Here is a 25,181-nt window from a genome sequence, read left to right on the forward strand (position 1 = left end):
CCTTTCAACAGAAAGGGAATCTAGGGCTCTGGCTCTGCCTCTTGGAGCCATGCTAGATGATCACTAGAAAAATCCTTACAGATTGAACCAGAATTTTTATTGGCCTCTTGTGGATTTTTTTCTTACTTTCCTATCTTTTTTTCTTTTTAAAGGCAGGGTCTCACTCTATTGCCTAGACTGGAGCACAGCGGCACAGTCATAGCTCACTGCAGCTTCGACTCCTGGGCTCTAGCAATCCTCCTGCCTCAGCCTCCTGAGGAACTAGGAATATAAGCATGCGCCAGCACACCTAGCTAGTTTTTTTATTTTTTGTAGAGACACGGTCTCACTATGTTGCTCAGGATAGTCTTGAACTCCCTCTAAGCCATCCTCCAGCTTCGGCCTTCCAAGGTGCCAGGATTACAAGTGTGAGACACCATATCCATCCCGTGGCCTCTTGTGTTTTCTTTACCTCTGTTTCTTACTGTACTTGCCCAGCTTGTTGTGAGTGTACATTTATCACATGAAAGTGTCCCAAGTGTGACTATTAAGTGACTGATTTCCTTTTCTTTGATTATGTAAAATATCAGGCTTCTTCCCACTTTATCACTATTATTTCATAGTTAGTACAACCTGATTTCTTTTAGGCCCTTGCCTGAAACTGTTGGTCTTTAGTAATTATGTCATGTTACGTTGTCCTTGTCACCAAGAGAACTCCAGGCCTTTATACCCAATGCCACCTGCTTCTCTGATTCTGACACCTTCTGTGAGGGCTGGGCTATCCTACACGTGGGGTCTCAATGTTACTGGGCCTCTGCCAGCACCAGCTCCCTGAGAGGGGTGAACGTGCCAAGAGGGTAAGGGTCCAGAGTTGTTCTGGTGACAGGTGCTCCTTAATATAAAAGTAATTCTGGAAGGCCAACACACCAGGCAAGGACCCAAGGGTACCAGCAGAGCTCAGGGCCTTAGTGGGTTTTGATTTTCCTCAACAAACACAGAGCAAAACTAAGGCTGTTTTACTGGCAAAGGCCTGAATACTTGTGTTTTCATGCGGTGCTCATGTTCTTTCAAGGTTAATAAAGCCAGGAACACTGTGGAAGTGAATTAGAGAGAGGGGAGTCCTCTTGGCCTTTGCTGGCTCCTCAGAGTTCAAACTTGAGAACTAGAAAGTGTGATTAGGTAAACTCTAACTGGAACCTTAGGGAGAAGAGTTTATCTCTCAGAAGCAAAACCATAATGGGTTTCATAGACTGAGCACAGCCTAGTAACAAAGGAATAGCTGATATTGATTATAACAGGATAACGTCTGTTTATTCTTGTTTCCCTATTTTCCAAAACTAAGTCAGAATCAAGAAAGACCATGTTGTAGATAGACCAGCTGTAAAATTTCTCTCCCACCGTCTTACCAACCAGAGACTAGGTCAGAAGTTTCTTTTTTTAAAAGTAAACATTCTCTCCTAGAGGTCAGTCTAACATAGTCACTCTGGCGAGCTACCTGTCTTCCTTTCAGCTTGTTCGCCTCTCTCAGGGAATTGGCACTGGTTGAGGCACAGCAGCGCTGGGACAGGAGTTGCAGGGAAGGTGACTCTGGGCAACCCAGACCTGGCAGAGGCGTTGGAGTCTCAGAGAAGCAGGTGGTACTGGGTGCCCAGAGTGAGGGAGAATGAATGGGTTGGGGGAGGTAAGAGCCAGAGTGGCACTGGTTTGCTGTGTTGCCAAGAGTCGTCCTCCATGCTGCTAAAAGTGCCATGCCAAGGAGCTGTCTGTATTTACAATCAAGAAACCCTCTTCCCTGTTGAAGTATTTTCCTCAAATAAAAATACAGAGCAAAGCTTGATGTGTGCTCACTCCTCTCCTCTACCATCGTGATTAATGCTGGTTAAGCTACCATTGTGGCCCTTGTCACGTTAACTCATAGAAAGTGGAGTAGGAAGACACATAGTGATGACAGCAGCCGCAGCAGCAATAGCTAACATGTAGCACCTGCTACGCACCAGGCACTGTCTAGATGCTCTATGTATACGACTCACTGGATCCTCACAACAGCCCATGTGGGAGGCTCCATTTTGCAGATGCGAAACAGCGCACAGAGTTTATTACTGTGTGAAAGTAATAAACACAGAGTTGGGTAGGGTCCATCCAGAGGACCTGAGATCAGTGTTGTACCCACTGTGCCACATAGCTTCCCTTCTTCCCTTCCCCGTGACCTCAGCTTGGCATGTGTGCTGACAGGCAAGAGCACTGTGTGTGAGTGCCCAGAGTAAGCCAGTGAGTTTCACTCTACCATTCCTGGGAATGCAGATATCCCAGGGCTAGGAATGTGCCTTTGGAAAGGTAGTAGATTAAAGGGCAAAGGATTTCATCAATGATACGTGAAGGGGGGAAAATCAAAAGAAATTGAGGAAGAGAGTAATAGCCATCTGAAATTGACTGTAACATGAGATGGACTCTCTTCATTTTCTCCATATCCACCCTCTTTTTGTCATCTCAAATAAAATCAATCCTAAATTTGTATTATTAAGAGTAAGCCCTTCTTCGTTCCCTCCAAATGGACACACTCCTGCCAACAATCCAGAGGATTGGGGAGTGTGTTTGGGGAGATGTTTGTTGTTCTCTGGGCCCCTATGTAACACTTCTAGCTTATAAATCTGGTAGCTTTTCTTATTCCCTACCATCTCATTTTATTATACTTTTTAAAGGCCCAGTGATGGTTGAGCTGACCTTTTCATTCACTTACAGCTTTACAACTGCCATTCACAGGCTCGAAAGAAATTACCTGCCCTGGCTCTGTGTGGGGTTTAGGGAAAGAGAGAGATGAGTTTATACCTCCTTTTGTACTGACAGTTTGAGCCAAATCACCTATGACAGGATAAAAATACAGAAATCCTTATCTATTCAAGTTTGGGCCACTTTGGACTCAACTCACACTTAAAATGACTTCGAAATTTTGGGGTTAAATGTATAATACATGTCATTCCAGATGAGTTTTGGTTGTGCCTTGTTGGATGAAATTTGGTTCAGACACAGATATGCTTTCAGGAAGTCTCCTGAGCATGTACAGACACAGCCTTGCCCCAACCTTGGCAAAGCACACCATGACAGGGAACCTTAGAGCTCACAGGTAGGATGTTTCTGGAAAGTGGGAAAAAAGAAAAGCTGAGAACATGGAAAGAAGGTATATTTTTCAATGTTGTGTTCTCAAGTCTAGCTTTCTTCCTGGGTTTAGTGAGAGGAACTTTGTGTAATGTCAGAGTATAATGTTTAGAGTCTTCGGGAGTCCAGCTAGGGGAGAGTGAGTGAAAGGAGAACATTTAATCAGATTCATCTTGGGGTCTCTTTTAATTCTTGCCCTTGGCCTCACAAGACAGACATGGAGGGGGGTAGGGGTGTGCAGGGTGCCCAGGTGGCACTGGGAGAGGAGCAGAATCGTCTGGTCAGTAGAGTCATGCCGTAGAGTGGTAGGTGCCCGGTGAAGGGTTCGTCACTGAGCATCTGAGCATTCCCCCGGCTTTCCTCGCTGCGGACAATAAGCCAAGAGCTGTCTGTTCAACTTGGCAGTTCTCAGATGGTCCTTCATGTGGTGCATTTCATTGGTCAGGGGTCTCATCTTGGCAACCAAAGTGAAGATTCATAAGCTCACTGTTCTTAACATACCTCGTCAAATCAAGCCCCAGTCAGAGTGTTTGGTGGGTTGGTTGGCCTGTTTGGTAAGAGATTAGAAATACTTTGATATAACTTCTAAGCCAGGGATTCTCAAGGTCAACACTTGATATTTTGGGCTGGATAGTTCTTTGCTGTGGAGGGCTGTCCTTTGCACTGTGGGCTGTCTGGTGTATCCTTGGCCTCTCTCTGTTAGATGTCAGCAGCACCTCCCATCCCAAGCCGCCGAGAGAGACTGTTTCCATACACTGCCAAATGATCCCTGAGAAAAAGATTGCCCTGGTTTAGAAGCACCAATCTAGACTAAAGTCAAAAGAAGAAAGGACACGACACTGACATGCTGTTAGCCAGCAGGAGAGGAGGGAAGAGAGAGAATGAGAACAATAAAAGTGATACAGAACAATGTTTCGCTCTTATAGCTGTGGTCCCTGAGCTGACCGTCTGCCTCTTTAAGCTGCGAGCACACGCCGCCCGGTGTATGCGCTCACCCACACACAGGCCCCTGTGCTGTGTGTGCCATCGCCATACAACACATTTTAGAAGGCAGTTCTAGGAAACAAGAGTAGAAGTTCTATTGTTCTTTTTCTGTTCCCCAGTGGGTTGCTCCTGCACCCCCAGAATGTGCTCATCCTTCGGTGGTGACCACAGCCTCAGAGAACTGAGCTGGATCTAAATGGAACAAGCATAGATCTTGAAAACAGAAGACATTAATTTGAGTTTCAGTTCTGCTGCCTGTCAGCCTCGCCTTCTTCAGTCATGACCTCTCTGAGCCTCAGTTTCCCCATCTATAAAATTATAAAGTGGAAAAAATGCTTCCTGCTCCTCTCTACTTGGTAAAGTTGTTATGAAGAGCAAGCACGCAAGCTAATATGTATGAAGCTTGTTTATTTAAAAGCTTTACAGGTTATCAAATATGATTGTCAGTGGCAGGGGTTCCAGAGAATGCTGGAGTAATTGGTGTGTGAGAGAATGAATTAAGATGGTTTCTGCTGGCTGGCTGATGGTCCCCCTTTGGTCTGTGCACCCTGTGGGGTTGGGGTAGGCTGGCCCATCAGCAAGTCTTCCCAGCCAGCAGAAGTTTGGGGAGGCAGAGCAGTTGAGAAGGGCTTGGCTTCCCAGTCTGCATCAGAGTGGGCTGGGGTTGGCCCACATTGCATGTCAGCTCTTTTGAAGCATTTTAAATCTCTGTGACTACTTAGCTAAATTTGGCATTGCTTTGCTCTCAGCCTGCACAGATGAGATGTGACGTCACCTACTAATTCTGTGACACTCTGTGGGCTCTTCACTATAATATCGAAAGCATAAGCAATCCTAGAAAGGGTTCATTAAGCTAAATTTTCAACACCTAACCTGAAGGTCAGAGGTTTGAGCAGGAGATGGTTAGCTTTCTCTTAGGCAGACCAAGGGTTCACATGTGGTCCTGGGGTCTATCTGGGAGTGTGCTGGTTTGGCCTACAACCCCCATGCCCCAAGAACCTCGGTGTTACGTTGTGGCCCATTTGCAGGAGAGGGGGCTGATTTCCTCTTGTGGAATCAGTGCATGGAAGGGTGCTTTGTGGGTGACCAGAGAGCTGTAGCTGCCCAACTGCTGCTGATTCTGCAGCATGGTTCATTAGAAAGGGTGCCCTGAGCCTGCGTCAGTGCACTCTTGGCCCATCAGCCTTTGTTCTTGGTGTCTATCTTCTTGTCTAGCGCCTCTCTGTCCCTAGAGACTAATGATTCTTTTCCAGGCCAGTCTCAGTGACCTCCTAACAGATGAAGACAGAAGCAGGGCTCTGATAGATGTGAGTGTCAGGGTAGTTGTGGGCGTTGCTGCAGGCAATTTTAGTTCCTTTCCAAAAATACATCTTTAGCTAGCCAAGGGAATGCTGCATGTGTGATTTTTTTTTTTTTTTCTATCTTTAAAAGGAAAAAGAAAGACATCTGAACCTATGCCAGAGGGCCTTTTGTTGGGATACGGTTTTTGTCTCTATTGATCCTGAGAGGTTGGAAATCACTTTCATGGCTTGGGAACCAAGCCTGCTCTGGGGCTGTGCAGCTGGCCACGTAAGGGCCACATCAGAGATAGCTTTGGACACACTCTAGACTAGGAGTGCCATGGACACTCCGCTCTAGAGGACAGAGGGATTGGAATTTAAACCAAGTGTCTTGGGAAAAGCACATCAGCCTGGACTTCCTCACATGCTGATTCGTGGTCCTTCTCTGCCCTCCCATCTCCTCACTCCACTCATCACTACTGCGTCTGGTCTTCTAGCTAGCAAGCTGGTCCCCGAAAGTAAACTGTTCTCCACTGTGAACATGGAATAAGTATTTTAGGGTAGAACATCATTTGAGATAGTCTCTTCTCTGGACCTTGATGCCACGTATCTTGTAAGCCATTGGTGTCTTCAGTGGAATTTCTGTTTCTTGGATGGTAAGAGAATCATTACTGTTTTGATAGATTGCCCTTTTTGGCGGGTGGGTACTTCCCATTTGTTCTCCGGGCCCTGTACAGCGTTGAGCTCCTTGAGAGACATGGCGATCTTAAAGGCTCTTTGTAAGGAAACAGACACCAGAATATGCTCAGCTGGTTTCCTGAAATTATGATGAAGGGCATGGCATGGCAGCTCATGCCTGTAATCCTAGAACTTTGGGATGCTAAAGTGGGAGGATTGTTTGAAGCTGGAATTTCGAGACCAGCCTGAGCAAGAGCGAGACCCTGTCTCTACTAAAAATAGAAAAATTAGCAGGGTGTGGTGGTGCACACCTGTAGTCCCAGCTACTCGGGAGGCCGAGGCAGGAGGATCAGGAGTTTGAGGTTGCAGTGAGCTATGATGACACCACTGCACTCCAGACCAGGGAACAGACTGAGACCCTGTCTCAACAAAAGAGAGAGAGAGAGAGAAAGGAAGGGAAGGGAGAAAACAAATCACCTTGCCATAGCAGTGGCTCGGAAACTTCATTTCCAGACATGGCCTCAGTGCTTGTGAAGTGTTTAATGCCCTCTTAGAATGAGTAGCTACCGTGTTTTCTCAAAAATAAGACCTACCCATAAAATAAGCCCTAGCAGGATTTCTAAGCATTTGTGCAATATAAGCCCTACCCCCAAAATAAGACCTAGTGTTGGGCGTGGCTACGCAGTGCATCTGCACAACCCATGCATTTTGTCATGGAGCAGTAAGGAAGATGAGCAGCCCTTCTCATCTGCCCCATGAGAGCTCTGTTGCTCAACATGAGAGATTGGGGTCAGTGGTTCTAAAGGAAATACAGTTGCAAGAAATTCAGGATAGAATTCGGGGTTTGGAGAGTTATGATGATGTTACAGAAGAAGACGACTTAACTGTATTTGAATAAGTGTCGATTATTGTACTGTACTTTAAAAAAATAACACATCCTCTGAAAATAAGCCCTAGGGTTTCTTCTTGAGGAAAAATAAATATAAGACCCTGTCTTATTTTCGGGGAAACACAGTAGCTGTAAACATAGTAAAAATGTGAGACCAGTCAAGCAAAGTCTGCTAAGGCAAATGAACCAGGGGCAAAAGAGGAGAAAAGCCCAAGTTGGTGGTACGAGGAACCTTACAAATAAGTCAAGGAAGTCCCTTTGCGGGACCTTTTAAGTAGCCCTCTGTAAATCTTTCCAACCTGGGCGTGACCTCCTCCTAACAGGGTAAAGTCTTCTCCCACAGACGCCAGATGATGCACAGCTTGCTAGAGTAGTGATGAAGTCCCCGAGGAAGGTGGTTACCCATTCTATTATTTTAGGTTTGTAAGTTGAGATGGTACCCGAGTTGCCTATGGGAACATGAGCTCAAAGTAAAATAGGAGTGAACTAATTTCCAAGTGGGTTCATCGCTATATTATGACGAGTGCAGCTCAAGGCCATGGAAGCAGAGCCCAGGACCTGGCTCTGTCCTCAACAGGAAAATGTCTCTGGGCCAGACAGTGATTCTGAGCATTTCACAGCAGCCGTACTCTGATGAGTTCGTCCACATTTCCCAGTCTATGAGGCAGTGCGGGGAGTGTACAGACTTTCATTTCTAATGTGGACAGAGAGACAGCAAAACGGGGGCACCCTGGTTTCCCAGGGGGATTTTGTGAGCATCTGAGGGCAGTGAGTCAGGCAGTGTGAAAGTCACTTTAACAAATTTTGATGTGGATCTAGGAATTTAGATTTATGCTGCCGGCCTGCTAGTTACTTCGGGGGCTTTCGTATTCCTTAACATCTCCCCCAGACCCTGCAGTTCAGACCTGGTCTGTGGCTCGGTGCTTTCCTTAGTGCAAGAATGTCATGGGCAGCCGAGCCTTCAGTGGGTGTGTGGGAATGCATCTGAAATGACTTTAGCTGATCTTTCTTAAAAGGAAAGTGAGAACAAAAATATGCAGTAACTTTTGATAAAAGAAACAGAAGAGGGAGCAACATTAAGGGAGAATCTCTGTTCCTAAATGGCCGGAGTGTGTTTCTCTTCCAGTGGACCGATCATTTCAAATCAAAATGCTGTTTTTACTGGAATGTGGCTTTGTCATCACTGCAGGAAGTGGGGTGCAGAGGAGCTTCCTGCTGAGGACCTGGGACAACACTGCCTCTGAAGTGTCATCCATGTCCCACATCTCTCCAGGAATCAGACGGCTACAAATAAAGCCTTCTGGCAACCCTTGCACATCAGCTGAGAGCAGCTTGTCCTGTTAGGAAAAACATATCTTTCAGGATGATGCGTGGAACTCATGGAGGCAGTGACTATTCCAAAACAGAACCTTAGGTCAGGCCCAGAGCCGTTTTCCTATTTAGGATAGGCCCCGATCCTGGGAGCTGTTTCTTTTTGGTATGTGTGAAGCTGTAACTGGCCTCCCAGTGACCTGAGAACTGCCTGCCCTGACTTAGTGAAGAAACAACCTTGGAAATTACTTTAGATTTTCCCCCCTCTCAGCTGGAAAGCCCCTGGCTGCCTGTGGCTGCGCTGAAGCACGTGAAGCCGAGGGCTGGGGGTCTTGGCCAGCTGGCCTGACCTGGCGGGTTGGACTTGGACTTTCCAAACCAGCGTCTGCTGGTTGTTTTTAATCTTGCCCTGCTGCCATCTCTCCTGAGCTCTTCCAGTAGGTGCTGTTGCCACTGCCTTCCTGATATCTTGGTTTATCATCTCTGCCTGGTTAATCTAACAGAGAGCCCCTTGCTCAGCGCAGAAAATCAGGGATGCTGGTTTCATTGATTTATTTATTTCCCATGGCATTGTGAGGTTAAGGGCTAGAAATGTTCAGCATATTTTGGCAGTTGGTGAGTTTTGGGTACTTGCCAAGTATCCTCTGCCACCTTCCCATTGGAAAAAGTGACCTCCATGGGGACGTAGCTCTCAGGGAATGTCCTGCCACTGCGTTCCCTGGTGAGTGAGTGACAGCTCTGCGAGGGCGTGGCCTCGCTGGGCCTAGAGCAGCAGAGACGACTCTACTTCCTCCCACCCCGATCTTTACAAAAGCTCCCGTGAAACGTGTCCTCAAGCTTTCACAGCCCAAAGCATCCTTTCTCTAGGGGACTGATGTGTGAACGATCAGAAGAGCTCTGAGTGCTTCTGGTTTCTTTTTTGTTGGTGATAGCCAAAACTAAAATTAAATCAACATTTCCCCTCCCCAAAGCCCAGGCTTTGGGCTTGGACTGCCCAAAGTGGTGGTTTGATGACCCGTTAGTCTGCAGAGCTTATAAAATCTCCAGAGAAATAACACTGGGAAGAGGACAGAGTGTCTGTTGTTCCAGATGCCAGATTCTCTGCTCCAAGAAGCTTTCATGAAATGCCATGTCCTTCATCTTGAAAATTACAGTGGAGAAGAGAGCATGATGGAGACTCCCACAGGGGAAAGCAGAGCAGGGCTGTTTGTGGAAGTGCACCTTCTGTTTCTTCTCTTCATAAGTCTAGGCATAGCATGCAACCTGAATGATTGCTTTCCTCCTCAGATGGGAATCTTGGCTCTGCTGCTCACTAGCTGTGTGACCTTGGGCAGCTTACTTACTGTCTGTGAACTTCAGTTACTTTATCTGCAAATCAGTGGTACCTGCCTCACAGAATTTTGTATAAGCTGGCTAACTTTGCATTCCTCCAGAACACACCTGTCTTGAGTCCTTAGGTGGACCAAATTGCCCTTTTATGTACGGGCACACATCAGTGATAGTACTTGATACCTTATACCGAAATTGTTCCTATAGGAGCCAGCCTGTAGCTAGCTACAGCTCTTTAAGAGTAGAGAGAGTGTTTTAATCTGCCCGCCACACGCCCTCTGTTGTCCTTGCATTCCGTGTCCATCACTTGTCATCAGAACATTGCACCTTTGCTTGTCCTGCAGGTTCAAGTGTGAATGGCCTGGAGGAGCCCAGCATCGCCAAGAGGCTGCGTGGCACTCCGGAGAGGATCGAGCTGGAGAACTACCGCCTGTCGGTGAAGCAGGCCGAGGAGCTGGAGGAGGTGCCTGAGGAGACGCAGGCAGAGCACAACCTGAGCAGCGTGCTGGACAAGGGCACAGAGGAGGACATCGCCAGCAGGTCAGCCGGGGCCCAAGGCCCCAGGGCGCTGACCTTGTGAGATACTGCCTCAGTTTGGGAAGGCGGCACAGCGCCGGGTCAGCCACGTGGAGTCTGAGCCAGACTGTGGACTGAGCCAGATTCCAAGCCTGGATTCGAGTCTTGGTCTGGCCACTTAGCTGCTGTGCGACCCTAGGCAAGTTAAGTGACCCGTGCCTGTGAAGCGGGGTAACACTAGTAGCTTCCTCACAGAACTGGGGGGAGGTTAATGAGCTGGTGTGTCTGACCGCAGTGTCGAGAACAGTGCTTAGCTTGCTTCTCATGCTGCTGGGCCACGTGAACAGGGCTTCCTTATCCATCACCACATTTGGTTATCCTCACAGGAGTCCTGTAAAGTGGCCGAGGGCACATGTTTGTCACCTTGTAGGTGAGTAAGGCCAGGACCAAAGCACCTGGGACTGGAGCTGAGATTCCCACTGAGGCTCTGGGGCTGAGCCCGAGACGCCTCCCATCTCCCCTGCTGCCCGTGGCCCGCCCTCCGCCACCCCTTTGATGTCTTGGGTCCCCCTCTCATCAGCCAGTGAGGATCGCGTGCTCTCAGCTACCTCAGAGATGCAATGAGCGTTCACTGAGCACCTGCCATGTTAGCCACTGGGAAGAAAACAGGAAAAATAAGGCACAGCTTCTGCCCTCGAGTTGGGGTTCACAGATTCAGTGGGGACAAAACAGCCACTGCGGGAGGAGAGCAACCCCAAGCAGCGCACCATGCGGGCAGGCAGCTCTGGAAGGGGCATGGCTGGGGGTCAGGGCTGACTCAGCCACCAGCTCGCTGTGAAGTCTCGGGCCAGCCAGAGGGCCTCTCCAGGTAAAGAGAGGGGCAGAAAACTGTCCCAGGGGCCACACACAGCAGCAAATGTGTTCATGCTTAGCCATCCCAGTGTTTTCATTGTGTCACCCCAGAGGGTGATGCCTCTGGGGACATGTACACTACCCCTTCCCCAGGACTCCCTGTATCTGTTGTTTTACACCCGGGGGCTTCCAGTATCAGTGCAGAAGGGCTCAGAGTGCTCAACAGAAGACTGTGGAGGGTGCCGCGGAGGGGCTAGGTCACCATAGGGCAGGCCGTCCTGCAGGGCTTCAGGGTGGGTGCCCTTGCAGCTGCCTGGACGGCAGAGGCTTCAGGTTGGCATTCGAGAGCATCTGAATCACATCTGAATCACATACTGGGTACTTTCATGCAGCTATGATGAAGGAAATATGTGGAGGTAAAGGAAGCAGCACATCGTTTTTGAGGTTCAAGAGTGCTTTTCAGAGGGTGTTTGCCAGGCAGAGCGACTTTCAGGCGCATCTAGCACCTCAGTCCTGGAGTCAGACGCTGGCTGGACCGCGCCTCTGTGCATCCCAGGGGCAGCCTCCCCAGGGCCTCACCCGGAGCACCGTGGAGACGCACCCCTGCCTGCTGTGCCCAGATGTGGGGAGCCACGCTCTGCACTGGCCCCGAAGTGGGCATAGGCAGGCCTGTGTGCCAAAGCACATTTATAAACCCATTATGAGAGCAGAGCTGATGGCTTGACATCGGGCTGAGTGTGTGTCAGCACCTCTTTCCCACAGTAATAGCGTTTCCTGATTTATAAACTCTGAAAGGCAGTGGGACAGCAAGTTCATATAATGTAGCAAGGGCATTCCAAGAAGACCAAATCATGGCATTTATAGTAGGTTGTGACAGGAAGGGCTCCACAGAAACATGGAATCAGCGTCTACACAGTACAATAAATGCCCCCAGTGTACTTAAATTCAAGGGGGAACAAAAGCCAAAACTAGCACTAGATGCTACATAGAGTGAAACCATCTCTAAAAGTGAAGCCCAGAGGAAGGAGCTGCAGATTTTGTCCTATTTCCCTAGGAGGCCACAGTGTGCAGGAAGTGTGTTGTGTCCTTTCCACCTTCCCTACAGCCCCAAACACGGAGTTAGGTGCATTCCAGCCCTCAGTCCTTCTGTGCAGAGATGTTAGACTTGAAGATGAGAAATGACATAGTTTTAAAGAATTAACCTGTCCAGCCCAGGAACTCACTTTCCACGAGTTTAGAGAACTCTTAACTTAGTATCTGCCGCCAGAGGCAGTGTTGTAAGGTTTCAGAACAGGACTTTGGAGTCAGCAGATCTGGGTTCGAAGCCCAGCTCTACCACCTGCCATTTATAGGCAAGTGACTTAACTCTCTGTGCCTCAGTTTCCTCATCCACAAAGGGCTCTCCTCCTCATGGGTTTGTTGTGAGGATTACATCAAATAAAGCAAGGGACACAATGCCTGGCACATAGTGAGCACCAGTCACTGCCAGTTACCTTGCAGCTCTCAGCAAGCACAGGCCTCCCTCAGTAGGAGAGGCGGGGCCAGGGAGTCTTGTACTGGTCTCCCCAACAGATGGGTTAAGTACCAGAAGTTGGGTTTGGCTCAACCTTACCCTGTCTGAGGGCATTGGTAACTGGGTTTGCCATGCATCAGAGTCACCCGGAGGTCTTATGCAAACACAGCTTGTTGGGCTGAGTTTCTTATTCAGTCCGTCTGGGGTAAAACCCCAGAGTTCTCATTTCTGAAAAGTCCCCATGGGATGCTGTGGTCCAAAGACCACCCTTTGATAAATGCTGCTCTAAGTTTCTGCATTCCCTGATGATAACCACTGCCTGGCACCTGGGACACTTGGCTAAACAGTAACTCCTGGGCCCTCCTCAGGGTGTCTAATCCAGTGGGTTTAGGGTAGAAACAGGAATGTCTGTTTTGAATAGGCACTCCAGGAGATTCTCATGATCGAACCCATGGTTTAGTTCACACAAGCACCTATAAATCTTAAACCTTATCTCAAGACTGATCAGCTCTGGGACTCCTCCTTGCTGGCAAGGTGGGGCCTGTCTTCGGGAGGAGACCCTGGAAATAGCACTTCTGTTTCCTGTGGAAAGACCAGGTGGCCAAAGACAAGGGAGACTGGCTTTATGATTGCAGTATTGTTTTTCCTGATGCTTAGCCAGGAGAATTGCCCCAGGCAATGAAGGTGGCTTGTGCAGTGCCCAGCTGCTGGAGTTCTCTAGTGTTAACAGATTCGTGGCTCTAAAGAACGAGTCAGGAAGGCTGGAGCAAACAGGTATGTTTTCCGGGTGGGGCAGCCAAGGTCATTGAGGACTCCCCAAAAGTCGATGGCACCCAGGCCCTGCCCTTACTCAGAATAACGCCGAGAGGAAAGGCTGCTCCTTCAAGGCTGACCGTGAGTGAATGGGGCTTCCTGCCCAGCCCTCTCCCTCCTGCCTCACCACTTTTCTAACAGTCAGTAACATGAGCTGTTGCTGAGCAAGATGCTAGTTTTAGCACCAAGTAAATTTTTGCCATGTGAAGGTTACTGACTGGTGTGCACCTTCTCCAGCGCTCTGCGTAGCAGTAGAGTGTTTGTGCAGTTGTCAGACAGATGGGACATGGCAAAGAGAAGAGGATTTCACGGTCTCTCTGATCGTGAGTGGGTTAATTTAAAAGTGAAAGCCATAGCTGCCCATTTCCCTTGGAAAGCCACCCAGGAAGTTCAAGTGGCAATTCCACGCGGCAGCCTGCCTCATTCATAGGAGGGCCTGCCTGAGTTTCTGGTCTCCACTACCTAAGGTTGGATCCAGGCAGCTGGTAGCTTCATTGCGGCCTTCTTCCTGGACTTGCCACCCTGACAGCTGCTAGTGGCCACAGAACTCTTGGGTTCTTGGTGAAACACCCAAGAGAGCACAGCAAGACAGTGTGGACTTCTTCTCACGCAAATGATCCAGCCTCCTTAGGCATCAGTTTCCTCTTTTGTAAAAATGAGGAAAACGATAGCAGCTGTACCCTAGAGTAGTTGTGAGTTTCAGGGAGCTAACCCATGGGAAGTTCTGCACCGCACGTGGTCGGGGCTCAGTGGCCGTTGATCATTGTCCTCAGATCTGCCCCCCTTGACACAGCAGAACCCCTGTATAGCTCGTGTAAGCTGAGCAGAGCTTGTCTTTTTAGAATCTAGTCTATGTGCCATTGGTCTGTTTCCTCCTACCAGGCCCTGTCAAAGCCTACAGCTGAGGGGAAATTCAAGGAAGGTGCTTTGAGATGAGTACTCGGGTCTCGCTGGAGGCAGGGAGGGTTTTGCTAGATATTCTCCTAAGTGGAAAGGACAGCTCTTTCTGATAGAGGCTTCACCAAAGAGGGTGTGGGGCTTCATCCCTAACACCTCTGAAATTAGGGGAACCTGCCATGGTGCTCACTGTTTGTGGTCCCTTGTACATTCTCGCTGTCTTGGCTGTGCTGGACCCTATGAGAAGCACAACAGTGGCCCTGTCCTCAGAGAGGGTGCAGTCCAGGGTAGAGGCAGACCTGGATCAAAGTCACACAGGACAATAGATTGTTACTGGTGCCAAAACACATACCTACTGGGAGGAAAGGATGGTCTGATGACTAGAGTTTCTGGTCCCCATCTCTCCTAGGAGGCAGTGACTTGAGAAGTTACCCTTTCCTCCCAGAAGGAGGGAGAAGTTGGTCATCTATATTGCATTTCTTTCTGGTATAGTCATTCTCTGTGCTTAAAAAGTTTCCAGACTATAGTCCAAGGGGGTGCAGGTGCTGGGAGCCTGAGGTACTACTGAGTTTACACCACGAACCTTACATGACATACAGGGCCTGGCCAGCCCCAGATACTGACCCAAGAAGCTGTGAAAATGATAGCCTGCAAAGGCACAGCTGGCAGCCTTGCTGGATCTCCCTCTGTCCTTCACAAAGAGAGGGGGGATGCTGGCTTGCCTGCTGGGAACTCTGGAAGCAAGTAGCAGGACCCCTGGGAGTTGCTGAATTGCAGCTTGCGAAGAGAGGCGAGGCCTGGCCTTCTGCTCTCTTCTCTGTGTTCCTGGCCTCACTGGCTGCACTCCCATGGACCTTGAGGTGTCATAAAACTAGCCAAGGTAGTGGTAACAGCTATAAGTAGGGTGTCGTGAAGGTTACTGGCCATGGCATTTATTCATTTCCCATGTTGTGCAAATGCAGCTGTCTTCATGACGTGGTGCAGGGCAGGATGGGGCTGTACCCAGGCCCCTCTTGCAGCAAGCCCACCGCAGCCTGTCCTGCTGCCGACTCTGGGTGGCCCTGCTCAGGCCCTGGATGCTCAGCCAGGAGGAAGGGAAAAGATGGTCTTCTCTTTCCCACTGAAGATTTAAGATGAGCATAGACATGTCCTTATCCTTCTTTCATGTTTGAACAGTGTTAAATGACATGCACTGGGTTACATCTTATTAATAAGAAAGTAATTTAATGAAAACACAAAGGTAAAGCAAAAACAATACCAATAAAAGAAATACTGAGAAAGACTCAAACTCCAGATGCCAAGCTTTTCATGGCTCAAATTCCAGCGTTCACCCACTTTTAACTGCACCTTCTCAGCCCTTTTGTCATGGTGTGTGTGCATCTCACCTCCCTTGAGAGGAAGGATCTTTTCCATGTCACCTTTGTATTCCCTGCAGTATCCAGCAACTGCATCGTAAGTAGAAGACACTCTGTAAATTTTAGTCAGGTGAATGAATGAGTGAAGCGAATTCACGGAACTGAGCTTGTGGTAAGAAGCCAGCTCTGTATCCACTGGCCGAGCTCTAATAGGTGCTCAGGGATGTTCCCCGAGTGAATGAACAGGTGTCTAAAAGAGTGAACAAAGCAACAAATGGCTAGAGTCCTAGAGCGTGACATAGGCATGACGAGAATAATAATCCCCCGTCTTTACAACATGCCTGCGAGGCAGTTGTCAACATCATCTCCTTCCTGAAGAGGAAACTGAGGCTCTGAGAGCATAAATAATCAAGTCAGAGTCCCACCACCAGCAAGCAGCAGAGCTGGTGTGGCGCTATGAGTTAGCCGAGAAGGGGGAGTGCAGCCCAGGAACCTGCCCCACTTCTGACACCAGCTGCAAATGCCAGCGTCTCCTGGAACCACCCTCAGGTTTGATAATTTGTTAGGAGGACTCCCTGAAAGCTCTGTTGTACTTACATTATTTACAGTTTATTGTTGCAGAAGGATGTAGATTTAAATCAGCCAAGGAAAGAAGTGCATAGGGTGGAGTCTAGGAAAGTAGCAGACTTGGAGCTTCCATTGCCCCTGCCTGTGGGTACAGGACAGCATTACTTTCTTGGTATGACAACATATAAGGCGTACCACTAGCCCGAGACTCGGTGTTCAGAGTTTTTATTGTATAGGCAATGATTGATTGGTTGGTCGGTTCCCCATATGGTTGATCTCAGTCTCCAGATCAGCTGATATTGTGTGACCCAACCCCTCACCCTAAACCACATTTTAGACTATCTACCACGACCTGAGGTCCCCAGGCAAACAGCGGTAGCATGCCCAGACAGGGCATCCCAGGGACTTACAGTTTCCCTCCCTGGGCCAAGGACAAAGGCCAGGCTTTCTCTGGGCAACGTGAGATTCTCTGCCACATAGCACTGATCGTGGATGCCCTCGTCCTCATCACTGTATCCACTGGCTCGCCCTGTCACACGCAGTAGGCTGTGGGCAGGCCCACCCTCATTGCAGCAAGTCAGGGCTTAGACGCCGCCTCTCCACCTGGTGCTTCTGGGGCTTGGAGCTCCCTTGTGTTGGAGGTCAGGCCATTGCTTTATGGCAAAAGCCAGATTTCCTCCAGCCCAATACACACTTCTCACTGAGGGCATGGCCTCTTCTGAAAGTGACTCTCTGGGAATTATCAGACCATGAGCTGGGAAACTTCCCCACTTGTGCAATGATGATTGGGGTTTGGGGCCTGCACTGGCACCCCATGCCACTGTAAAGACCCAATTCTGTTCAGGTACTACCTCTCTGTGGGGCAGGGGAGTAGGATGTAAATGTTCTGGGAGGGTGTCCTAGAGAGCGGAGAGCCATGGTTTGGGCTGGTGTGAGTCACGGCAAGTGTGCTCCCACACGGTGTTGCGTCCTTTTCTAGCCGAGCCAGCCTGTGCAGCGGGGAGCAGTGTGGACAGTGCCGCAGGCAGGCGGGAGGGATGACCCCATGGGTTGGGCTCTTTGTCTCTGCCCTTTCCTCTTGTCCCTCCTGTAGCTTAGCAGTGGCCATTGCCTTTGCTGCCACCTCCCTGTGTGTTCCCAGCATCCAGCTCAGGGACTGGCCCTCCGTGGGGTCTGAAGAAGCACAGGAGGTTGAACCTGTCGCATCATCTCCACCCCTGCCGGCCACCCCTGCTAGCCAGTTCAGTCCGGGCCATGCATGTCCTCCTTCCCCGCACACCCTGGGTCTCACAGCAGGCATCTGGCACGCCATCTCAGCATGGGGGACCTGCAGCTTCAAGGCCACGTGTCCCTCCAGATCCCCACATGCGACCCCATCAACCAAATCCAAACTTCACAGAACAAATCCCTTTATTAAAAGGATTTGTTCTGGCTGGGCATGATGGCTCACACCTTTAATCCTAGCACTCTGGGAGGCCGAGGCAGGAGGATCGCTCAAGGTCAGGAGTTTGAAACCAGCCTGAGCAAGAGCGAGACCCCATCTCTACTAAAAATAGAAAGAAATTAATTGGCCAACTAAAAGCATATAGAAAAAATTAGCTGGGCATGGTGGCACATGCCTGTAATCCCAGCTACTCGGGAGGCTGAGGCAGGAGGATCGCTTGAGCCCAGGAGTTTGAGGTTGCTATGAGCTAGGCTGATGCCACGGCACTCTAGCCCAGGCAACAGAGTGAGACTCTGTCTCAAAAAAAAAAAAAAAAAAAAGGATTTGTTCTGTAAAATTTGGATTGGGTCAAAAGGCCACAGGTTCCCCTCCTGTCAGGACAAAAGAAGACTTTCTCTTCTTTCTCAATTCCCAGGGTCATAAGTTTATTTCAAACTTATGCCTCTACCCAAGGCCCTCTGTGAAACTTAGCCCAGTGATCTTGGCATCTGCTGGACAGAAGCGCCCCTGGGCGAGGCTGTCCCCCAGCCTGTGTGGGTCTGTGCAGTGGTTATACCTGGGTGAGTGTCTCCTGTCCCACCCTGATAGCCACCATCTCTCCTCTCCAGCCCTCCCTGGTCAGGGAGAGGTGCTGGCCCTCCCTGCCCAGCAGGTGCTTTAGGCACGGTGCCTCTGATCCTGACTCATAGCCTCCCTTCTCGTTTTCATCGTTCCCTTACTCTGGCACATGGCTCTCTCCTCACAGCAGTTCTGAGTCTGACATGGAGGAGGAGGAGGAGGAGGAGCAGGAGCCGCAGCTGCCCCCCTCTGACCTGGGCGGCGTCCCTTGGAAGGAGGCTGTGAGGATCCACGCTCTTCTGAAAGGGAAGAGCGAAGAGGAGCTCGAGGCCTCCAAAAGCTTTGGGCCTGGGAACGAAGAGGAGGAGGAGGAGTATGAAGAAGAGGAGGAAGAAGAATATGACGAGGAGGAAGAGTCCAGTGAAGGTCAGGAAAAAAAATCCCTTCTCCTAAGCCTGGCCCCATCCCCGCAGCGATCCATTCCATGTGTGCGTGTATGAGGTTTCTGAGACTGATGTCACACAGATGTGCCTCCCAGAGCCTGGGACGCTTCCTCCCGACCCAAGATACGGGAGTGCAGGAGAGGACACTGTGGTGTCTGGCCACCGATAGTGGGAATGGTGTACCCTGTGCACACTTTCATTAGAAATTGCATGTGGAAGGCAGAGGGCCAGTCTAAGAGCTCCATCTGAATTAGGTCACTCGTTCTTGTCTCCTCATTTTTTTCCTTTTTCCTTTTAGTTTCAGTTAAAGAAGTTTATTTTAAGAAAGGAAAAGAATTGAGCTTTCTAGAGGATTCCTTGGTTCCTAGTCTTGGATGTTGGCGGCTGATATGAGCTTAGGTGCCCACTGGACGGTTAGAGTCACACTTTAGGCCAGTGTCATAGTTCAGTATCCAGTCACTCTGGTTGTTTCTGAAATATTCTCTTGTCTTGTACTCAAAATTTTTAATTCTGTCCCCGTCTCTGGCTTGTGTGACCTTCAGTGATGAGAACGGACTTGTGGGGCCTCTTCTTCTTGACTGTGTAAAGAGAGGGTCATTCTTTCCCTGTCTGGTTGTGCGGAGTCTGGTGGGTGATGAGGAAGGAACCAGGACAGGCAGAGGCCTGACTCCCCTGCAGACAGGCATGAAGTGAACAGGAAGGACATGGCCTTTAATGTCTGAGCACCGAAGCCTCCCAGCTGGTGTCAAAGAATCAGATTAAATCCTGGACAGGCCCCGGCCCCATGGAGCTGGCACCGACTGCTCCACTGTTCTAGTGCTTATCTCTGTTTTTCCTGGAACTTAGTGTGCTTGCTGCCCAGTCCCATCCCAGGGTCTGTTTTCTTGGGCAAGGCCCAAGCCCTTGCCTGACACAGCTCACATTCCTCGGCTGGGCCCCAAGAGTGTGTGGCTCTGGGACACGGGCCCCGATGAGGCAGGTTGGGCAAGAGGGAAATACACCCTGTGTCAGTGTGAATAGTTAAGGTCAGAGCATTTCCTCAGATCACTAAGGAGCTGCTCTTCTTGTTGTCCTGCAGGTGGAGGGAGGCTGGGGCAGGACCCACAAGGTGGCACGGGGCAGCCTGCCCCTTCCTGCCTAGTCTATGTATGGGAAATGGGTAAGATCTGTGTGAGCAGGAGGCAAGGCCGAGGCCTGTGCTGGAGCCGTGAGTTCCTCCTCCACACCTCGGCAGGCCCGGAGTAGCTCCCACATCCCGCTAGTCAGAGGGGTGGCATGGTCACAGCTCATCCAGGGGAAAGGTATTTTGTTTGCACTATTCCAGACATCATTACTCCATCTGATGATTAATGCTTAGAGGCTTGTAGCCCGACACGGCTTAGGGTCAAAGCTTGTTCCCTTTTCAGGAGTGTTAGCCCAGCAGTTCACGCAAACTTCATTTTCCGGCCTTGGACCTAACGCCAAGACCAAACCTGTCGAAAATGGGCTTTAACTAGAGAAATATATACTGACAAATGCAGCCAGATTCTGAAAGTTCCCAGACAGGAGTCTGTGGTCCTTGCCCATAGTGTGTCTTTTGGGCAGTGGCCTTCAGTGCCACGTAGGCAGGGGCAGGACGCTGTTGCCTCCAGCTGAAGAAGACTCTTTCTGTTCTCTTTCCTCCCTCCATTTCCCTTTATTCTCCATTACCCTGCGGGATGCTTGACGCTGTGGTGGGTGTATGGCTCCCCCTGCTGTAGAAGGGGAGTACTGTCCCCAGGACAGAGAACTCCTACAAGGCCAGTGGCTCCAGCATCTCTCAGGGGAAGAAGACACGGGTACATGTAAAGGTACCCACGCTGCCCCCTTGCCTGCCTTCTGCCCCAGCTGCCTATTAGCCATCCATAATTTGCCTCCCAGAGCAGGTTTCACAGGACAAGCCTGCACTACCAGGCTTTGCACACGTCTCGCTGGGCCCCTAGCCCTGGGCCCACTGCACTGTGGAGTGGCCTGTAGAGTAGCATGGGAGTCAAGAGAGCTGCAGGAGGAAGTTGCCTTACTGGGCGTGGCCCCATCTATGTCCTTGTGTGTTTTGCTGCAAGTTCCCCTCTGCCACTTCAGACTCTGTATCTTCTCTGTGCCGAAAATCTCATGCCCCACCACAGGTGCCTTTAACGTTTCTCTGAGAAAGGAGGAAATGCTGGCTTTGTACTGTTGCTAAGCTCCCAAGGCTGGAAGTCTTATCAGGAAGAGAACATTCTCAGGTAGAAGGGAAAGAGGTCCTTTATTTTTCTCTTTGCCTTACCTTCTTCAGCCCAAAGATATCTAAACCTTTGCTGCGATTCAGCCCCATCCAGCACCATAAAGGCAAACAGACCTTAGAAAAGGTCCATGAATATATAGAGACCAGTAGCTTCTGTAAGGGAGTATGAGAGGCACTAAATACCCCACAGACAAGAGAGCATAGTGTGAGCATCCACATTTGGTGGTCTTATTGGCAATTTCTGCCCATATCACATTCTCTGTTGCTTATAGTTAAGAGGGTGTGGTTACAGTGACTAAAGCAAGGCCAGATTGTCCAGGGAGACTGCTGAGAGGAGGTGTGATGTACATTCCCAGATGGAAGCTGGCTCCTAGCAGGGCCTCAGTCCCTTTCAGGTCAGGTGGCACCTGTTCTTGCTGCCTGAACAGCATGTCCCCTCCCCACAGGTTGCTAACTGTCCCTTTATCTTAACCCATCTGTGTGGCATGATCCAAGCACTAACTAAAGGGGTCCACAGGACAGGGCTGCATGTTCCTTTGGCTCTGACAGCAAGGATAATCTAAAGGGCCATGGGTGAGTTTTCTCTGAACTGAGAAGCCAGGTCTTGTGTCCAGAGGGTATCAGCAGGACACTCAATGGAGTTCTAAGGAAAAGGTCTTTGACCTCAGAAAAAGCAGAGAGGTATTGGTCTTGTTCCTACCCGTGAACTCCCAGAGCTTCGAGAATGTACAGGACAGAGTTCTGCTCGCCACCCCGGCCGTCATCTCCACAGCCCGTGGCCTTGCCACAGACCCAGCATGCAGCCCAAGGCCCTTTAGGGGAGGGGAGTTTTTCTCTGTCGAAGCAGCTCTAGATCCAGAAGATAAAAACTGAAGTATTAAGAAAGTACACTCTGTCCTGTGTGAGTTGCTGGCTCATGACAGAGCAACGTAGTCCCCTCCCACCTCTCCCTTGTTGCTTGGCTTAAATCTCAAAGGAGAAGCAGCCAGCTTGGCAGGTGGAGGTAAGCACCTTCCCATGTGACCAGCAGCAAGGGCATGAATGGTGTGTCTTTGGGGTCTCCCTGTGCTAGGTGACAGAGCTGAGTCCTCATGACCCCTGGAGGGCTGGTCCTGCAGAAGCCAGTTGTAATCTGCTCTCTTCTCCCAGCTTGGCGTGGGGGCCCCTCCAATGCACTTTAGGATGAAAAGAGCAACAGAAAAGTTCTCTCTGTATTTTGGGTTGGAGCGTGTGAATCTCTTCTTGGAAATTAATAGTATGTGCCAGGCTTGAAATGACTTAATCAAATTGAATGAGCAGAAGCAGTTCATGTATGTGTGCGTGTGTGTGCACACGCACATGCTCTCAGTGCTTACCTCTTGCTGATCATACTGATCCTGCCAATGCTGTGACTTTTCTTTCTGTTTCCTTTCCTGTGGTCTTTCATTCCCTCCTTCCCTTGACTGTTGATTTTCTCCCTCCTTCCTCCCCTTCATCTCCTCCACCCCTTGAACCTGGTACACTAGCCGGGAACCAGAGACTACAGCAGATCATAAACCCTGCGGATCCCTTGGAGATCCAGGCTGATGTGCACTGGACACATATTCGTGAGAAAGAGGAGGAGGAGAGAATGGTACCGACTTCTGAGTCCTCTACTTCTAGAGGTAACTGCTTGCAGATCCGAGGTCCCAGAGCAACTCTGAGGACCCCCAGCCCCTGCCTTTCCCCACCTGCCGTGCCCCTCCCCCCCATTGCTGCAGATGACCTTTCTGTTAGGGCCAGGGCCACAGCCATCAGTTTAATCAAAAGTAGGAGCCAGCAGAGCATTTCATTGTCCTGATGTTAATAGTAACAACTGCCCTTGCCTGTCATTTAAGGATATGTAAAGTTCTCTATGGATTAAGAGGTTGTGGGCTCTTTCTCCATTGATACAAAATAGTACAATGAGCCTGGCCTTGGGAAACCAAAATTTGCTTTCGATATCCCACATTTCCAGGCAGGGTTACTCTTTCCCCACTTTGTAAGTGTTCTGGTGCTTTCCTCATGGAGTGTGTCTGGGTGTGAATGTGCATTGGCAGGAAGCAAGGAGAGCACGTTCTGAGGTGAGATGAATTTTTAGGAGGAAATTTATATCTAGGTGGCCCCTACAGTAGCTAGCATAATTCCCAGCTCCAGTGGGTGCAGTGACCTGTGTTGCACGACAGGATGAAGATGTTGCCTTATTCCGGCTTCTTTTAATAAAGGAATAGCAGTAAGAGAAAAAATGGAGACTCAAGAGACGTGGTAGCTGCCATGCCGTCCTCCCCGGCGACCCTTGAGCTCACAGACTCTGCCTCCCTCTTACTCATCTTCATGTTCTGTCTCAGCACCAGTCATGCCGTGCCCCTGCAGGGTTCCGAGCACACTAAAGGGGAGGCTCCTGCTGCCATGAAACTTAGCCTTTAATGGGACATTCAATCCTCCCCAGCCCCAAATCTTCACCTACAGGCAAGAGCAGCCTCTGCCACTGGCTTTTGTGAACATCTAGCAGCTCTGCAGAGGTTGATGAAAGAGGCTCTGCTGACCAGAGATGTCTCACTGCTGCAGAATCGGAAGAGCCCTGCAGCTCTGCACTGACCCGGACCCCCCCTTGATTCTCTCTTCTCTCTTTGCCCTGGACAGCTGCCACACAGGCTAACTACCGGCTGTTACCCCTCACTAGTGCCCGATGGGCCTCTTATAATGTCATCTTGGTTTCTGTGTTGGACTTTAGGGACAACCTCAGATCTCCTCGTCGGGGACACTTATTGCTGTGTAACTGTGTGTTTGTCTGTTTTAAATTCAGTGCCCGACCTTCCCTCCGTACGCCGCGCGGCAGTGCAGGCCTGGCTGGAGACGGTCTCCGGAGGTAGTCTGGTGATGTTTGCTCTCTCCCCTCGCTGTAACCTCTCTCTCTAGGCAGCTCTGCTGGTACCTTAACACTAGAACCCTGGGCCTGTCACTAGTGCATGCCAGGGCAGCCAGAAGCGGGTGGGGGCACGTGCATGCCTCACCCAGGCAGCCGTCCTTGCATGGGCCAGATGCGCACCCCATGTCCTCAGGGCAGCTCAGAGGGAAGCAGTGGTGTAGGCAGGACAGAGGCAGATGTTTGTCATTAATAGAAGTTGGGGGTCTGGGAGGCCGAGGCGGGCGGGTTGCTCGAGGTCAGGAGTTCCAAACCAGCCTGAACAAGAGCGAGACTCCCATCTCTACTATAAATAGAAAGAAATTAATTGGCCAACTAATATATATAGAAAAAATTAGCCGGGCATGGTGGCACATGCCTGTAGTCCCAGCTACTCTGGAGGCTGAGGCAGGAGGATCGCTTGAGCCCAGGAGTTTGAGGTTGCTGTGAGCTAGACTGATGCCACGACATTCACTCTAGCCTGGGCAACAAAGTGAGACTCTGTCTCAAAAAAAAAAAATAGAAGTTGGGGGAAAGGCCAAAGCTAAAGGGATGTTTTAGCACAGAGGCTTAAAGTCTGTTGAAATTAAATTGGGTAGCAAGTAAGTGTGAAAGTCGAGGAATCAGATGATATTCCACAAACCTACCAAAGTATCAGAGAAGGAAACAGTCACAACTCGGGATATTTATGGAGAAATGATCGGTGCAGAGGGAGAGTGGAGGGTTGGTAGATATTGTTCAGCTAAAGTGGAGGGACAGGCTCTCCAGACTGAAGTCCAGGCATCTCTTTAAGCACGGAGGCCAAAAGAGAGTTGAGAAAGCTGACCTGTCCTTCCTGAATTTTTCTGGAAATGTGTTTCTCAGTGAGGGGCTACTGTTGTTTGGGGCTGGACAGTTCTTTCCCTTGCAGGAGGTTTAACATCCTTGGCCTCTGCCCTTGGAATGTTGGTGTAGCCTCCACCTCACCCCATCATGACGACACCAAAGTCTCTCCACACGTCATCAAACGCTGCTCATGGAGGGGCACTGTCACCCCAGCTGAGCATACCATCAGGTGGCTGCTTCTGGGACGGGCAGATTGGAGCTGGTGGACCTTTACCAGCCTGTCCCTTTGTCCTCAGCAGCAGCAGGGAGAATAGACAGGCACTCGCAAGTCGGGGGGGGGGGGGCTCACGCAGCTGTGAGGGGAGAGAAGGCCTCCCCTGAGCCATTAGTTCTGTGGGTAGGCATCTCTAGAGTAGGGGACAGGGCTGCGCTTCAAGGACTAAAATGAACCAAGAACTAAGTATGTCAGCGAATCCTGGCTTCCATGGTGTGTGGCTCCTCAACTTGTGTGGCAGCTTCTAGCACCCCACGCTAGCTCCATCTTAACCTGGATTTAACCCCAGTTCCATCCTGAAGCTGCATCTCTTTCAACACCTGCTGTTGCTGTGTTGATGTTTCTCACCTATTTGTCTTTTGATGTACATGACAATT

At 49.9% G+C, this 25,181-nt stretch overlaps 1 protein-coding gene across 16 annotated transcripts in view; it reads left to right on the top strand.

Annotated features, from left to right (window-relative positions):
• MICAL3 (microtubule associated monooxygenase, calponin and LIM domain containing 3) overlaps positions 1–25,181 on the top strand; it is a 211,298-nt gene that overhangs the window by 151,206 nt on the left and 34,911 nt on the right. For 9 of the 16 annotated variants that reach the window (XM_076007774.1, XM_076007773.1, XM_076007776.1 and 6 more), the window contains 4 exons: positions 9,948–10,143; positions 18,306–18,544; positions 22,309–22,446; positions 23,607–23,669. In XM_076007774.1, the coding sequence (XP_075863889.1) occupies positions 9,948–10,143; positions 18,306–18,544; positions 22,309–22,446; positions 23,607–23,669 (636 nt within the window). The remainder of the gene's footprint in view (positions 1–9,947; positions 10,144–18,305; positions 18,545–22,308; positions 22,447–23,606; positions 23,670–25,181) is intronic. The other 7 variants (XM_076007778.1, XM_076007783.1, XM_076007786.1 and 4 more) reach the window with 4 other exon arrangements.

Source organism: Microcebus murinus, chromosome 10 (genome assembly GCF_040939455.1).
Source record: "Microcebus murinus isolate Inina chromosome 10, M.murinus_Inina_mat1.0, whole genome shotgun sequence".
In the NCBI taxonomy this organism is placed as follows: domain Eukaryota; kingdom Metazoa; phylum Chordata; class Mammalia; order Primates; family Cheirogaleidae; genus Microcebus; species Microcebus murinus.